General features: G+C 35.3%; 2 protein-coding genes and 1 pseudogene across 2 annotated transcripts; 2 read left to right on the top strand and 1 right to left on the bottom strand.

Annotated features, from left to right (window-relative positions):
- Positions 1–2,777: 2,777 nt before the first annotated feature.
- LOC143556355 (chalcone synthase E-like) lies at positions 2,778–4,255 on the top strand. Its single transcript, XM_077045692.1, has 2 exons — positions 2,778–2,938; positions 3,035–4,255. The coding sequence occupies exons 1-2, from the start codon at positions 2,935–2,937 to the stop codon at positions 4,015–4,017; spliced, it is 987 nt and encodes a 328-aa protein (XP_076901807.1). The 5' UTR covers positions 2,778–2,934; the 3' UTR covers positions 4,018–4,255.
- Positions 4,256–4,550: 295 nt separating this feature from the next.
- On the bottom strand, positions 4,551–6,752 carry LOC143556352 (serine racemase-like). The gene is made up of 6 exons (XM_077045689.1): positions 6,589–6,752; positions 6,169–6,255; positions 5,860–6,090; positions 5,673–5,746; positions 5,407–5,593; positions 4,551–5,277 (listed from the first exon to the last, which is right to left on the bottom strand). Exons 1-6 carry the CDS (start codon positions 6,744–6,746, stop codon positions 4,998–5,000), a joined length of 1,017 nt encoding a protein of 338 aa, XP_076901804.1. The 5' UTR covers positions 6,747–6,752; the 3' UTR covers positions 4,551–4,997.
- Positions 6,753–7,609: 857 nt separating this feature from the next.
- Positions 7,610–11,299, top strand: LOC143556354 (uncharacterized; annotated as a pseudogene).
- Positions 11,300–17,285: the final 5,986 nt, after the last annotated feature.

The following is a 17,285-nucleotide window of genomic DNA, read 5'->3' as shown; positions in this document are numbered from 1 at the left end:
ATTCCAATATAGTGGTGAGCCGAGACAAGAAGCTGGTGGAAGTGGCTCGGTGGGTGAAGGCCAATGAAGATTAGCCTCTGAAGGTTGTTGGAACTGTGGTGAGCACTGAACTTGTAGTTACTACTTCCACCACAACTGGGAAGGTCAGTTCTACAAGTTCTCCACTTGTTGTACCTACTTGGGGTGAACAAGCAAGTGATCCTGTTACTACTGCTATGGTTCCTATTGTCCAACAATAACGTGTAGCTCAAGGAGGTGATGAAGGAAATGGTGATGATGATGATGATGAGATCTATGATGAAGACGATGATGGGGGATGCGAATGAGGATGACGAGAATGAGGATGAAGAAAATGAGGATAATGATGACGATGACCACGAGTACGAGAGTTTTGATGAAACTCATGGTGGCGATGGAAATGGTGATGACAGTGGTGATGGTGATGCCATTGGTGATAATAAGGTGGAGGAACAGGAACCGCCAAGTGAGGCTCAGAAAAATTGCGAGACTGATGCTGCAATCGAGGCTGAAATAGTCTATGCTTTTAACGTTTATTCTTTTGCAGATACCAACTCGCTGGTTCAAGAAGTCATGGAAGAAAATAATGACAATGATGACGGAATAAACTACTCCCCTAAGCTGGATACTCCGGTAAGGGTGACTGTAGAGCCAGCTTAAGAGCCCGTTGTTGCTCCCTCTGCCAAGACCGCTATAAAGAAGTCAAGGAAGTGTATCAAATACTATAGCGTGAGCAAAATGGCGAGTTTGAGATGGAGGTCGAAGTCGTACCAATGATTCTCCAATCCTTTATGCATGGTGGCATAAGGATAGTAGAAGGTGGGTTATTCGACGTGCTAATGGTGATCTGACATATCTTTCATATGGAGATATGCATTCCATGTCCATTCTTGACATGAATTACTTCAGAAGGACGGTCGGTGGAGGAGAAGATGAAGACACCTTAGAAGGATGGTTCAAACGGGTCCTGAAGCATGAATGGAGAAAAGACTACCCAAACTTCCCGTTGAATCGGGGAGATAACTCAAGACAACTGAAGTCAATCTCTTTACTGACAAGAAGACAAATGGATGGAGATTCAAGATGCCTGAAGATCATGGAGAACCCATTATGCACGACATGCCTTTTGAATACAATATTCTTTATGATTTCATCTCATGGGAGTTTAACAACACGAAAGGGGAGGTGACAATTCATTGTCGCGGCATGCATCTCCTCTGGTTTTTCGATGAACACGAGCTATTAGGATTTGGAAATAAAGATCTACTGAAGCTTTATGGATCTCCTTTGTGCATGGTTGAAGATGTGCGTAGGGACTGCACCAACACTATCGTCGGAAAATTCAACAAGTTTGTCCGTCTTCTTGTTGAAAAACAGCCATTTGATCACGATGAAGTGTTTGAGTACGAGTCCGAGTCCGACTGAAGACGCGAGCTAACGGAACAAATACTAAAGACTAGAGGGATATTGTTAGGCCCATTTTGTATTTAGTCTTTCGTATTTGATTGTACTTTGTCGTTTATGTATGTTAGCTAGTCGGACTTTGTTTCTTTGTATGTTTGGGCCCGAGGCCATGTAGTTTGGAGTCCATTAGGCCATGAATAATATAAAGAATGGTGTATGAGAACACACACTATAAATAGTATGCGCATATCATGCAAACTAACCTTTTTTAAAATTCTTATCCTTATCTATAGTTTAAGCTCTCTCATCTCTCTCCCCTCTCTTCCCTCACGGAAATAAACTTAACCAAACAAAAACCGAGATATCGGTTTCTCATTAGTGATTTCCGCTAGCTAGTGTTGATATTGATCCAAGTAGACTAGTGTTTTGTTGTTTGATCCGTCCAAGGGACATACATACTTTGTGTTGTCATGTGCTTTCCAGATTGTTGAGGCTCTCTAAGAGAGAACTGGAGTTAACCCGTACTAAATCAAGTGTTCCAACACAAACAAAGTCTTTTATCAAATATTTGACATGCCACAATCCGTTCCCTTGCCAAAATTCATAGTAAGTGGGTGTTTGTAAAGTTGTTTTCTTAAGTACATAACCCACATTAAAATAAAGTTGATCATTTGAGAAAACATGATTTAAAAATCAGCATTTAAAGTCCATGTTGAATATTTGTTGATAAAATATTTACTAAAAAATATAAGTCTAGCTTTAAAAGTCGTAATTAGCAAAATTCAAATTACATAAAAACGAATCAAAATTCAATTATATTAAAACAAATCGTTTTAGAAAACATTATTTTAAAATCAACATTAGAGTCTAGCTAGAATGTGTATTGATAAAACATGTGCCAAAAAATATATATTTAGGTGTGTGTACGTCGTAATTAACAAATTAAATGTGCGTATATATTATGACCCATATATAAAAGAATTTCATATGTTTAAAACACCTTATTTGAAGGAGATCCAACCAATGCGTGATACATAACCCCCCATCAAACCTTCCGATTGAACGGTTACAATAATCTTTCATCAACTATAATTAGAATAAAATACATTTTTTTTATATATACACATATATCATGCATGTTACTTTTTTTGATAGGGTGGTATGGTCACGTGCCATCCATCGAATTAAGACCGGTGAGTTATAACATCACATGTGAAACCCATCCACCGGTCTATGTACCACACATTCATTTATTCTATAAATTGTCACTATGCAAACATCACTCCATAAACAAATCTCAGACTTCCAAGTGATTAGTTTACACAAGTTCTAAAATAACCGGAAGATGGTCAGCAGTTCCGTAACGCTCAACGAGCCGATGGTCCGGCTGCAATTCTGGCTATCGGAACCGCTACACCACCTCACTGTGTGTTCCAAAGCGAATATCCGGATTATTATTTTCGTGTCACGAAAAGTGAGCACAAGAAAGATCTTAAAGAAAAATTCACACGCATGTGTAAGTTACATGCATATATATGTACATGTTTTTATATTTATTGCTTCTATATATGATTACATTTTTGTTAAATATATACCTTTGTAATGTTTTCAGGTGAAAAATCCATGATTAGAAAACGATACATGTACTTAACAGAGGAGATCTTAAAAGAAAAACCGAATATTTGCGCGTATATGGCACCGTCGTTAGACGACAGACAAGATATCGTCCTCGTGGAGGTACCAAAGCTCGGTAAAGAGGCCGCAACACGAGCGATCAAGGAATGGGGTCAACCGAAGTCAAAGATCACTCACCTCATATTTTGCACCACGAGTGGTGTTGACATGCCCGGGGCCGATTATCAACTCACTAAGCTCCTCGGCCTTCGGCCCTCGGTTAAACGGTTTATGATGTACCAACAAGGTTGTTTTGCGGGTGGCACGGTCCTTCGTTTGGCTAAAGACTTAGCCGAGAACAACAAGGGGGCTCGTGTACTCGTTGTATGCTCCGAGATCACGGCTGTAACATTCCGTGGGCCCAATGAAACCCATCTTGATAGCCTAGTGGGCCAGGCTTTGTTCGGTGATGGTGCAGCCGCTATCATAGTCGGGTCAGACCCGTTGCCTGATGTTGAAAAGCCGCTTTTCGAGATCATTTCCGCTTCTCAAACTATTCTCCCCGATAGTGGGGGCGCGATTGACGGGCACCTTCGTGAGGTCGGGCTTACATTTCATCTTCTTAAAGATGTTCCGGGCCTTATATCAAAACACATTGAAACGAGTTTAATAGACGCGTTCCAACCATTGGGCATCGAAGACTGGAACTCGCTATTTTGGATCGCGCACCCGGGTGGGCCTGCGATCCTAGACCAAGTAGAAGAGAAACTCGCGTTAACGCCTGATAAACTACGAGCCTCACGACATGTGCTCAGTGAATACGGTAACATGTCGAGCGCTTGTGTTCTCTTTATTCTAAACGAAATGCGACACTCTTCGGCTACAGACGGGTTCAACACCACTGGAGAGGGTCACGAGTGGGGCGTGTTGTTCGGGTTTGGGCCGGGGCTCACCGTGGTCCTGCATAGTGTGTCCATTTAATCGATGAATCGTTATTTTCTTTATTATCAAGAATTGTGTGTTAAAAACATTCTCTTTTATGTTCTTTGGGTTTGTATTAAATTATCGGCATCTAGTTCCTTTGTTATTATCCTAATAACAATGGGTTAAGGTGTTGGGTATGTTGTCACTTACATTGATTGCATAATATATTTGAATCAAAATTGTAATACTTTGCGGTTTAGATGTTCTCGAAATAATTCTTTGGAATACTTTGGCTAATATAAGGTTCTAATATTAATTAACAAATTAAAATCTTTCACATTTTGAGTTAGGTTGTTAATCCCGGATAAAACCTGAAACAGGTAACCAAGTAATCACACGCCCAAAGGTACCAAGGGGAATTCCGTCCTTAATTCGGGTTCAAGTTCCAAATTGAGAAAAAATGGGTAAAACTAGGAATAAATTTGGGGTGTGTGAGTTTGTCTTTCATAAAATACCAACAAGACTGGTTGTAACGGTTCTCATTTAATAAAGAGAAAGCTTGTTTTCCGCACTTAGCAATAATTGGCAACATGTTACCTTGAATATGCTTAGTCGATTGTCGGTACCTGAACAAAGAGGAATATCGGAAGAAAAATGTTGGCAAACTTTTATGTCTACCATCGGATTAACTAAAAGAACATATCCGATCATTTATGAACTAGAAATTAAGGTACGACGGCTCCAGTTGAATAACAAATAAACGGACCGAGTATATCACACTAATGTGTGTAGGAAATAAACGGACCGATCGAGTATATCACATTGATGTGTGTAGGGTCCAGGACGTGAGGGTGAGATAAGGAAAAACATTACTTAATTTTTGGGATACCAAAAGTATACACTAGATGGATATCTTGGATTAACTCAAACCAATAATTTGTATTCATCACCTTATGAGGTTTAATTAAAACAATAATAGGAAATCAATGAAAATAGAACTGAAACTATTCTCAACACCAAAACATACTGATTAGTACTCATGACCCAGACTTCTTGTCATTGCTCTCCTCTAGCGGGAAGCAACTTCTCGCATAGCAGCCTAGGTCCACATTGCCTCCCGAAAACACAATCCCAATGTTACGAGAATCCTTCCAAACAGGATTTTGCTTGAACTTATCTGACAGAACTGCAGCAAGGCCTATAGCACCACTAGGCTCAATTGCAACCTTAAGTATCTCGTAACAATATCTCATAGCTTGAATAATCTCTTTATCTTCCACGATTATGATATCATCAACAAAATCGCGTACAATGGGCCTACATAATCAAAATGATACACATTCAAGTATGGAAGATGAACTCAAATGTTGTAATTGCTGTTGTTGTGTGTGATTATCGATTTAATGTATGTTTTAATGCGTTGCAGAGCTATAAAGATAATATTACCAAGTAAGATCTCCAAGAGAAGCTCGAAGGCCATCAGCAATTGTGTTCGTCTGACGCAAGGTTATGAGTCTACCCGATGCTTTGGATTGTGCTGCATCGTCTGCTCCTTTTGGCTCAGCAGCAAGGACCCGTATGGCAGGATTTATTGATTTGGCACCTATCGCTACTCCAGATGCTAAACCACCACCTACATGTTTCTACTTCACGTGAAAAACGAAACCAACTAAAGAGTATAAGATTCATAGATGATAGCAAAAAATACAAACCACTAATTGGAACTATTAGGGTGTCGAGTTGCGGGACCTGATCAAGAAACTCGAGTGACACTGTACCCTGGCCACTGTTGAAAAACCAAGAACATTCAAGTGATGTTGAACATATAAATATTAGAGTTCTTTCTATAGATGTTACCACAAAATCCAATCATCCAAATATCAAATAAACAATCAATACCTTATAATACGAGCATCATTAGACGAAGGAATGAGAACAGCTCCAGTCTCATGTAATAACTTGTTTGCCGTCTCTTGTCTAGATTGCATATTAGTCTCACTCGGTATAACCTGACCTCCGTAACGTTTCACATTCTCAATTTTGCATTTTGGTGCGGTTTTTGGTACGACTACATATGCAGGAATTCCTCGAAGTTTTGCAGCCAAAGCGAGTGCCGCAGCATGATTACCACTAAATTAAAAAAAAAAACATAAAAGACGATTAACTTTAAAAATCACAATATTAGGTACAAAAAAGGAATGATAATACCTGCTATGAGTTACTACTCCTTTGGCTGCTTGTTCTTCATCAAGAGAAAAGATAGCGTTTGATGCACCTCTGAATTTAAAAGCTCCACTGATCATAACCATCAAAGAATGTTAAAATCCGTTGTAATGAGCAAAAATATGCGAATTTCAATAACAAGTAGAGGTGTCGGTTTGGACCGATACCCATTTGCCTTTTGAATCGGATTAGATTTTACCTCTAACCAGTAAAGACCGCGTTAAAAGCAAAAAGGCCTAAAGGCACCCAAAATGTAATTTTAAGACATAAACACCCTAAACTATTTTATTAAGAAATTAAGATTGTTACTAAACTCATAAAACTTTTGCAATCACAATGCACACACACAAAAAATAAATTATTCATCTTTCGGCAAATAACAAAAATGGAGAAGGCCTTTCTTACCCCTTTTGGAAGCATTCACACTTGAAAAATAAAGTTTTGCCAGCCATAGAGTTTAGGGTTTCCGAAGATAAGACAGGAGTTCTATGAACATAAGGCTTGATTAAAGCATGCGCTTTGGTTATTGACTCTATATCAGCAGCATATTTCTTATCTTCCATGCTTCTTTTTCTGTTTAATTGGGATCAGAATTTAAGTTCTTGCACAAAATATATATATATATATATATATATTATGTCAAAAACTAACATAACCAAAGAAACTGTAATCCTAAAATTTAGAATCCACAAAGGCATAATCAAGCTCCATATGCACGGATATTATCATGAGTTTAAAGCTAATTATGATTCATCGTAAGTATAATAAAGTTGTAAAATCCACGTATTTGTTTTAATCCCGTAAATATCACAACCTTAATATTAATATCATTTTAAAGGTTCATATCACAACAATTTCCAAAACTTGTTGAATTTTTTTATTTATTTTTTCAAAAAGGGAAAGTATTGTCTCAACGTGTTTATTAAAAGTTGTCATGAGATATAACAATGAAGAAGTAATTAAACAATTTGAATGCTATAGTAAAAAAACATAGGAATCAAACAACACTAACCTGCAGGATAATTAAGAATGAGAGAACAAAATGATGACCAAAAAATACTTCTGGTTAATTAGATTTAGAAGTCGCACATATACTAAACAACGAAATGACTGCTGAATAGCCTTATTCAAATGAGTGCACACAATAATCGGACTCCTTAGTTACATAAAGTTCAAATATCCCACAATACTAGGATAACACCTTTGACTGAATCACACATTTGTAAATTACATACAAATATGGGGTACGTTTGGCAATGAGCTTTTAGGAGCTTCTAGCTACAAGCTTTTAAGATAAAGCTCATTTTTAATAAAAAGCCTTGTTTGGTTAGTGTCTAGTTGGAGGAGCTATAAGCTTTTATATTTGAGGAAAAAACACCATGTTGAAACGCTCTTGATAGTAGCGTTTAAAAAGTCTACAAGCTTTTAGGGATTATAATTACCTAATTAACCTCCCAGTATATTTTTTATTCTATCCCATCTTCCTTCACGTCTTTACTATTCTGTTTCTATACGTTTCTTCAGGTTTCTTCAAGCAAGGTTAAAGGTAAGAATCTGATCTTCAATTATTACTTAATTTTATTTCATTGATTATGCATAATATATGTTTTTACGATTTGATTGATGATACGTAACTGTGTGCATCGGCTAATTTGATTTTAATTGATTATTTAGATTTTCAATTGCTTTGGATCATTATCCTTATTAAACTAAATTTTGCAGAATTTTTGCTCAGCTTTCTATGTAATCTATAATGATGAATACAAAATTAGGTTGTAGATGATATTATAATAAATCATATCTTCTGTCTTGAATGTCATACTATTAGAAATCTGAAGCTATTTATATTTTTTTACACTCGAGCTCGGGCTCGATCGAGGTTTTACACGAGCCGATCTCGAGTAGTTCGCGAGCGGCTCGGCTCGTTAATTATTATATAAAAAAATAATTGATAAATAGTAAATGAACCGAGCCCAAGCCGAGCTCGAGCTTCAAAATCCATTCACGAGCCGAGCTCGAGCTTTGAAAATAGAGCTCGAAACGAGCCGAGTTCGAGCTCTGTGTAAGTTAAACGAGCCGAGCTCGAGCCTAGTTGAGCTTGGGCTTGGCTCGGCTCGTTTGCACCCCTATCCTTTAGTTAGTTACTGACTTTTTTCTAAAGAAAATAGGGAGAACTGATTATTCATTTAATACTAAGTTGAAATCGTTTAGGCTCGCGAGCCGGATCGATCTCGATAAGTGAAGCTTGGGCTTGTTTATTAAGCGTGCTTACTTTTAGACTCGAACTCGGGCTCGATCGCGGTTTTACACGAGTCGATCTCGAGTAGTTCGCGAGCGGCTCGGCTCATTTATTATTATATATAAAATTATAATAGAAAAAAATATATAAGATAATTATTATTATATAAAAAAATAATTGATAAATAGTAAATGAGCCGAGCCCGAGACAAGCTCGAGCTTCAAAATCCATTCATGAGCCGAGCTCGAGCTTTGAAAATAGAGCTCGAAACGAGCCGAGCTCGAGCTCTGTGTAAGTTAAACGAGCCGAGTTCGAGCCTAGTTGAGCTCGGGCTCGGCTCGGCTCGTTTTAGGGGTGCAATAGTTATCATGGCTAACTAAAGGATGACCTATTTAAATAGTTAGTTAATGGCTTTTAGAGCATTTAAATAATTATCATGGCTAACTATTTAAATAGTTAGTTATTGCAGTAGTTATCATGGCTAACTAAAGTTATTTTTTAATCTGCATTATTACTGTTTAATCAATTGATTCATCTGGGTTCAATTGGAAAGTGAGTCTTGACTCATAGGCAAGAAAAGTTGGTTCATTTTGTGTTTTTATGAATTGTTTATTTGCAATAGAATGATGTAAAGTTTGTTAATTTAGTTGTAAATTATAATAATTGGCATATTCTCAAACAAAACAGTTGGTGTACTTTAGTTAATAATCAAAATATTTAAGTTTCAGTCAAAATAGCTAGCTAACCCTAGAGAAGGCATAATTAGTAATATGCGAGGACGGGCCCCGGGGATTTAAATACCTCGGTCTATTTAAATGTGTTCATTTAAGTGTGTCCATTTATGTTTGTTTGTGTTCATTTACATTGTTTATATATGTTCAATTTTGTTTGTTCATTTATGTTTGTGAAGTGTGAACTGTTCATTTAGAAGTTAAACAAATGACATAAACAAACACAAACCTGTTCATTTTTTAAATAAACGAACACGAACACAAAATATGTGTTCCATTAAGTATTTGTGTTCGTTCGATTCGTTTACAGGCCTAAGCAACAGTTTCCTAAATATATATTGATTTTTAGTTGGAAGCAAACAAGAATACTAAAAAGTATAAGACTGGCAAACGGGTCTGGTTGAGCGGGTTCGGGTCAGAACGGGTCGATTCAGAAATGGTTAATCTGGTTCGGGTTGGTTTAAAACATGGTTTCCTATAACAAACAATACATACAAAAAAATATGAATGATGTATGAATAAATTAGAAATAGTAACAGATCTTTTTCTAAAGCCAGTAAAGTAAAACAGAACATAAGTAATCATCATGTTTGTGTTTTATAATTAATATAAAAGACAACAAAGTAAAGTACTTGGCTTTCCTGTGAGGATCTTGTTACAATCTTCTTCAACTGCAGGCATGCAGATGTTGAAACTGAATCCGGTTACAGAGAGAGAGAGAGTTGAGAATATTATTAAGGTTTTAGTTTTATATATACACTTACACGTACACTTTTGAAGCTCAGTTTTGACCTGCACCTGCAGTCCGCTTCGGCCCGTTTGAAACATAAAATGCTTGATAGGTTAAATAGGTCATCCTATAACATCTTGCCTAATGAAAAATTATACTTTAGTGATTAGAACTTAATTTATAACCAGGAAACTTTTTGATTAGGTTTGCTTTTCTAGTTCATTATTTGTTGAATATGTTTGTAGCTGATTTTAATTATTTTTTTTATATTTGTAAATTGTATGTATATGTATGCGCGATTACTAGATGGATTCCAAAAAAGAGAAAGGGAAAAGAGAAAATTGGACAAAAGAAATGGTATTAGAATTTTGTCGGTTTTTAAACAAATATATAACGAAGCATGGTCGAACTTCGTCATTCAAATGGGTTTCTCTTCAGCTAGAGTTTGAAAAGGTTATAAATCATAAATTTGTCAGTGACAAAGCTATGAAGAACAAATATGACCATATGAGAAAAGAGTACAACCTTTGGAAGTCACTTAAGAATGGAGAGACTGGTTTAGGCTGGAATGAAAGTACCAAGCAACTTAGTTGTTCTGATGAGTGGTGGAAACTAAAAATTCAGGTGACAAAAATATAAATCATTTAAAATTTAAATACCGTATAATATTCCAGTAGTAATGATAACTAAATAGTCACCATTATATTGTGTAGGAAAACCCGAAAGTTCTAGCAATTCAAAATTTTCAACCATCTATACAACTACAAGAAGAGTGGGATCAGTTATTTGGAGATGCAGTTGCTAGTGGGGAAAATTGTGTGGCACCCTCTATGGATCCAACGACATTCAGTGAGGTGCATGTTGAGAACCTTGAGGATGACAATGTTGAGGGAGGTGATGATGCAAATGCTTATCATGTATACAGTGACACACTTTCTAATCTAGAAAACTTGGAAACTCAAGGAAACAATTTCTACGCTGACTTTTTGAATGAAGTAAGTCAACCTAATGCATCAACATCAAGCCCAAGTGAGGTGGCAAAAAAAAATTAAGAAGCCTACTAAAGTAAACACTAAGCCTACACCTGTTAAGATGAAACGTAAAGGAAGAGACTCATTGGGAGCTTCAATGCTTAAAGACCATTTAACTCAAAGTAATATGTATCAACAACGTGCTCTAGAAATATTAGAATCAGATTCTTCTAAACTTAGTCAAAGTACTAAGTTTAGTATTGAAGGTGCTATAGGTGTGCTTAACTAGATGGTAGATGCCGGATTAATGAGAGAAGATGAGGAGTTGTGGTTATTTGCAATGGACTTATTTGAAGATCCCGTGAAAAGAGAAATGTTTATAAACATGCGACATGATCATAGTAGGTTAACGTGGTTGCAACGAAAGCAAATGGTCACCGACTAAAGTTTTCTTTGAGGGCATGTTATGAAGACATTATTTTTTCTATTTATTTGAACTTTATTGCTCTTGGATTGATTTATTTTCTTTTTACCTTGATGTTTTATTGCCGTGACTATGGAAGTTATTTGATCTCTTTTATTTTTAATTTGTATTTATGCAAGAATATTATTTACGTCTTTATATGTTAATCTATTTATGAGTTTATCTTTTAGCTATTTATGTGTTTATATGTTAAGCTGATATTGATTTATTACCAGGTTTGTTATGGATAATGAAACAAGCAAGAAGAAGCACAAATTGCATTGTTATAACTTTTTGTTGGATTCAACCTATACAAGTGATCTAGTTGCTGCATACTTTTATAAGTATATATACAAGGAACCATGCATGACATCATCACAAACGGGATAGGCTTGGATAATGGAAGTTTTAAATGGCAATCCTATACGATGTGTAAATGATTCAGAATGCATCCAAACGTGTTTATGAAATTATGTAGAGAGCTTGAATCAAACTATGGATTGCAATAGAGTGATAGAATGCCAACTTTTGAGAAGGTGGGGATATTTCTGTATACATTGGCATTGGATTTATCTAACAGGGATGTTGGGGAGCGTTTTCAACGTTCTGGGGAGAGTATTAGTAGAGCATTTCATGAAGTTTTACTGGCAATAACTGGTAGAGATAAAGGTTTTCAAGGTCTAGCACGCGACATTATAAGACCAAAAGATACAAATTTTCAATTTGTACCACCTCAAATATTGAACGACAACAGATACATGCCGTATTTCAAGGTATTAAATTGATTAATGTCATTCATGCTTGCGTACTTTTTTACTTAACTAATTTCAAATTATATTTAGGATTGTATTGGATGTATTGACGGTACACATATAGGGGCCTGCATCCCAAAGTCAACAACTACCTTATATTGGTAGAAAAGGGGTGCCAACTTTCAACGTAATGGAAACATGTGATTTCGATACGTGTTTCACATTCGTATCAATCGGGTGGGAGGGATCAGCACATGACACACGTGTTTTTATTAACGCGACCCAAAATAGTAAATTCAACTTTCCACACCCGCCTGAAGGTAATATTTGGAACTGTTTACATATATATATTTGGAATTGTTTCATTTTACTCTTTAATAAATTTCTAACGCCTTTTGTTTTTTAACTCCTTTATCAGGTAGATATTATTTGGTTGATAAAGGATATCCAGGCAGAAATGGATACCTTGTTCCATATTCAAAGACAAGATATCATCAATCTCAATTTCAAAGAGAGCCCTCGAATAATATGCAAGAAGCTTTCAACCGTTCACATTCATCTTTACGCAGTTATATTGGGAGGTCCTTTGGAATTTTGATGAAAGGATTTAAGATACTTGGTACAATGCCCAAGTATAGCGTGCACACACAAATTGATGTTATCATGGCTACATTTGCACTGCATAACTATATATGAAATTGCCAAGAAGATATCTTGTTTACTACAATGGAGCAACATCCAAATTACATACCACGAGATGAACTGGATGATATTAGTAACCATGAAACAAACGCGAATGGTCTATTTGAAGGAACAACGAATGAGATGAAGCAGGTTCGCAACAATATTGCTACTTTGATATGGAATGCACGACATTAATGAGTTAATAGTAGTATATTATGGTCTTGACTGTTTGTTAGTGACTATGTATTTAATTGAAAATGACCATGTTTTATTTATTTGTCAGAACTTATATATATATATATATGTGTGTGTGTGTGTGTGTGATTACATTTAGTATTATGTTTTTTTAGTTATGTCCATTTTGGTCATTTTATACATTTTATTAAAAGCTCCAGCTACTCTGCCAAACACCTAAATAATCTAAAAGGCTACAGCTACCAGCTACCGGCTACAGCTTCCAGCTACCAGCCACCAGCTTCCAGCTAACAGCTACCAGCTAGTTTTGCCAAACATACCCATGATCTTACCTTTTGATGTTAACAGAAGAGAATAATATGTAACAGAAAAATAATTACATAGGATGATCAGAGTATCAGTTTATACGAACCGATGTGTTGGTTCAAAATCAAAGTAGCGGCGTTTATACAATAAAAGCTTAACTCGGTATTAATTTACAGTTTACTCTCTCCAAATAAGAATAGTAGACATAAAAAAATAAAAAAGGTGTTTTAAACATAGTAAATCTATATTTATATCCGTCTATATAATCGTTAATAAAAGGTTATTAGTTTTGTTGGTTTTATCACTTATTACTCTCAAATTAAACTCACTATTTTTAATACATTTGTAATAATATTTATCATTACTAAAATTTATATTTCAATAAACATTAATTTAATATTTACTTTCTATTTTTTAACAAATATTTAAAATTATACTTATCTTTTATTCAATAAAAAATTATTATTCAATATATATATATATATATATATACTAGTTTTTGCCTCCTGGGTGCTGCATTACATTATTCGTTTATAATATTTATATACTTTTTTGGAGTTTAACTTTATTCATTATAAGGAAATTATTAATATACTTAGAGTTTGATAATAAAAGGGTTTCACAAATAACTAAGATGTTATAACCCAGTGTAAACGTTATTTGGGTTTGGTGAGATCCAAGACCCGCTTATTTTTTTACTAATTATAAATAATATCTTTTAAAAAAATCATATAATAATTTTTAGTATATCCCTATTTTATAGGATTTTAACATCAATAATTTGGTGAGATTAATTTTTAATTTAATGGGATGTTATAACCCTTTTAGGGAATATTTGGATTTGGTAAGACCCATACCCATGAATTCGGGTCAAATGCATGAGAAACCTCCATTTAAAAATCTAGCAAAGCTGGTGACTTCCAAAAAAAGGAGGAGCGACAACATCGCGACACGTAGGATTTTTATGTCTTCGTGTATATATATATAGGATCAAGATAATGTGAGAACCATTTGAAAATTGAGAATAATGAGAACAATTTTGAACCACCAAAAAACCCAAAAATAAAAAAAAAAAATCATAAAACAAAAAACAAACGCAAAAATGAAAAAGTAAAAACACGAAAATTCTTATTTATCATCCTAGTTTCATAAAAAAATATCGGTTTAGTTAAATTATTCATATATGTATAATATGTACATAGATTTTTTTATACACATATGTACCATTTAAGGTAAATGATAATGTACATATGTGTACATTACGTAACTAGAAATTAAATGAAACTATACACATGTGTATAATACGAAGTGTATTTTTTTATTCTATTTTTATTTATGAAACCGGAATGAAATATAAGAATTTTGGTATTTTCACTTTTTTAAAATTTTTGTATATTTTTGTTTTATAATTTTTTTTAAATATTTTTTTAGTGATCCAAAATGGTTCTCAAAGTTCTCAATTTTCAAATGGTTCTCTTATGATATGATCCTTACATACATACATACATACATATATATATATATATACTGAAATTTAAATTTAAAGTTTGCACCTTATTGAGTTTGTATGTTTGTCAAATTTTATATAGGGGAAAGTTAACGCAAATTAAATTAAGGTGTTAACTAGTAAGAATAAAGTAATGTAATTATATAATTACATTATTTACATTATACTGTAATTACACTAAATTATAAATACACTATGTTGTATATATAATTACACTACTTGATTCACACAGTTTGCATTAATTATGTATATATAAAAGATCCAATACACTAATCTTTTATCATACAATACGTACGCAACATTATACAACGTCGATCTCAATTTTTCATAATCGAATACTGATTTATTCCCTAACATAAGATAAGGGCATACTTGTCGCTCAACATCATTTAAAAAATCAACCGCGCTCAAATTTAGAAACCGTTTTCCATATTCAGGTTTATATTAAAACTTAAAACTATATCTTTTGGTAATTGAGATTACGGGGAAATTTTCTTTGATACGAATTAAGATTACGAACTTCTACGACTTTTCTTTTTGGATAAAATGTATTAAGATAATCAAAGTAAGTGTTTTTTTATTTTAATTTTAACGAATTTGATTTTTTTTATGTAAGGCCCCGTTACCGGTGCCTCACATTTGGACGTTGGATTTACTCATTCACATAGTTCTAGTCATTAGAGATAATAAAAACATTCGCGGAATATAAAAACTTCAACCAGAATATATTACATAGCTTTCAAATCTCATCATAATAAACATTCAAAGTAGTTTAAACATAAAACATTGTCTTTAAAATAACATAACACTTCCTTGAGATGCCAGTATCTTCGATTCCATGCTATGTGTTCCCCTCAAGCGAGCTGCCTCATCATACTCACATGCGTGCATACTAAAAGTCAGCTACGCTGAGTGAGTTCTAGTTAATCATACAACATACAATCGGTTCACATAATTGCACACATGCCCGAAGGGGTGTACATTATTCATACTTAATTTTCATACATAGCTATCCATCCTATTTAAAGAGCCTTCCGCCCTATAACCTCACAGATATTATAAGGGTCTGGTTCTAACATCACAGATATTATAAAGGGTCTGGTCCCCAACATCACAGATATTATTAGGGTCTGGTCCCTACCATCACAGATATTATTAGGGTCCGGCCCCTACCATCACAGATATTATTAGGGTCTGGTCCCTACCATCACAGATATTATTAGGTCTGGTCCCTTTGTTTCGTACTCCTACAACATACCTGTCTTTTACATACTTTCCTTGACAATACGAGCAATCTCCGAAGAGCGTTCACGTACCAGCAACTTATCGTACTTACAGCATACTTATTCATTCATACATCATTTACACATCACATATATTCATACATATCATTAACTACCACCTAACGGTCCACGCAATAACCGAAGTTCGTTCATGCACCGTCAAGCAATCATCATACATAATTCATACAAGGCATACACTTACCACTTAAGGTAAGTGTATTAACTATCACATCGAGTATGCACACAGCCCCGAAAACATAACAAGGAAGTGGGGCTAGAAACTCACCTGAACGCGATTACGTTCACTGTTTATCGTTATTCCTTTCTTGAGCTGTGCACGACTAACTGTATAAAAATTACACGTATCAATCCACTATCGCTATCTATATTGTGTTTCTAGTTCAATTATAACCCACAACGAACGGGGGTCCGGGGGCAGAGCCCCTGGCAGTGGGGTTCTAGGGGCAACAGCCCCTAGCAGGGTCCAAGGGGCAGAGCCCCTGGTTGGGGTCGAGCTTAACTTAAGCTAACTTAGCTACTGGCGAAGTTAACATCAGCGAACTTAGCTAGTAGCGAACTTAACCAGTGGCGAACTTAACATCTAGCGAACCTAACTATCAGGCGAAGTTCACAGTTGGCGAACTTGCTTGCAGGCGAAGTTGTTCAGTGCCGGCCATGGGTTGGGTTTTAAGCCACAAACACCTCCGTTTTAACATGAAATCTCTAGATATGACGTTAATGTTTCTCGGAAATCGTTCCCACGGCTAATTTTGGATAAAACTTGGCCCGGGAAAGCATAAAGTTTGGACCTTTAAGCTAAAACGTTCAAAACTAGATCTTAGGGGTTCATTTAATCGAGCCGCATAGGTTTATGGGTTCATTAGCTTCATTTTAGCTTCAAGTTTACAACTTTACGTTTCGTTTATACCCGATCTATTCTCGTTCTAAGTTTCAAGGTTAAACGTTAATAAAAACGTAAACTTTAAGGTAAAAGACATACCTTTACGTGCTCGTTTGATCTAGGTTAGCTTGCTTATGAGCTATTAATCTTGTATATATCTCGTGTAGTGACGATCTATCAAGAATCACGTTGCTTGGCCTTGGATCTCACTCTCTCTCTTGGCCGTGTATATGTGTAGGTGTATGTGTGTGTGTTTTTGAGTGTGTAGGCAATATGGATAGATGGAATGAGGATTAGGGTTTTAGGGTGGTTTAAGGGGATATTTATATCCCTTAAAGCC

The sequence above is a fragment of the Bidens hawaiensis genome, unplaced genomic scaffold (genome assembly GCF_021521415.1).
Source record: "Bidens hawaiensis isolate Kalapana, Puna unplaced genomic scaffold, B.hawaiensis_p1.1 tig00018565_1, whole genome shotgun sequence".
NCBI lineage: Eukaryota > Viridiplantae > Streptophyta > Magnoliopsida > Asterales > Asteraceae > Bidens > Bidens hawaiensis.
This window is presented reverse-complemented; position numbering and strand designations above follow the sequence as displayed.

What these genes read in the sequence shown, in the direction of transcription:
- LOC143556352 (XM_077045689.1), bottom strand. Translation starts at nt 6,746, where the DNA reads ATGGAAGATAAGAAATATGCTGCTGATATAGAGTCAATAACCAAAGCG. An exon ending in AATGATGCTCGTATTATAAG is followed by an intron (nt 5,747 to 5,859) that starts GTATTGATTGTT and finishes GTTTTTCAACAG; the next exon opens with TGGCCAGGGTACAGTGTCAC. An exon ending in TCTCTTGGAGATCTTACTTG is followed by an intron (nt 5,278 to 5,406) that starts GTAATATTATCT and finishes TTGATTATGTAG; the next exon opens with GCCCATTGTACGCGATTTTG.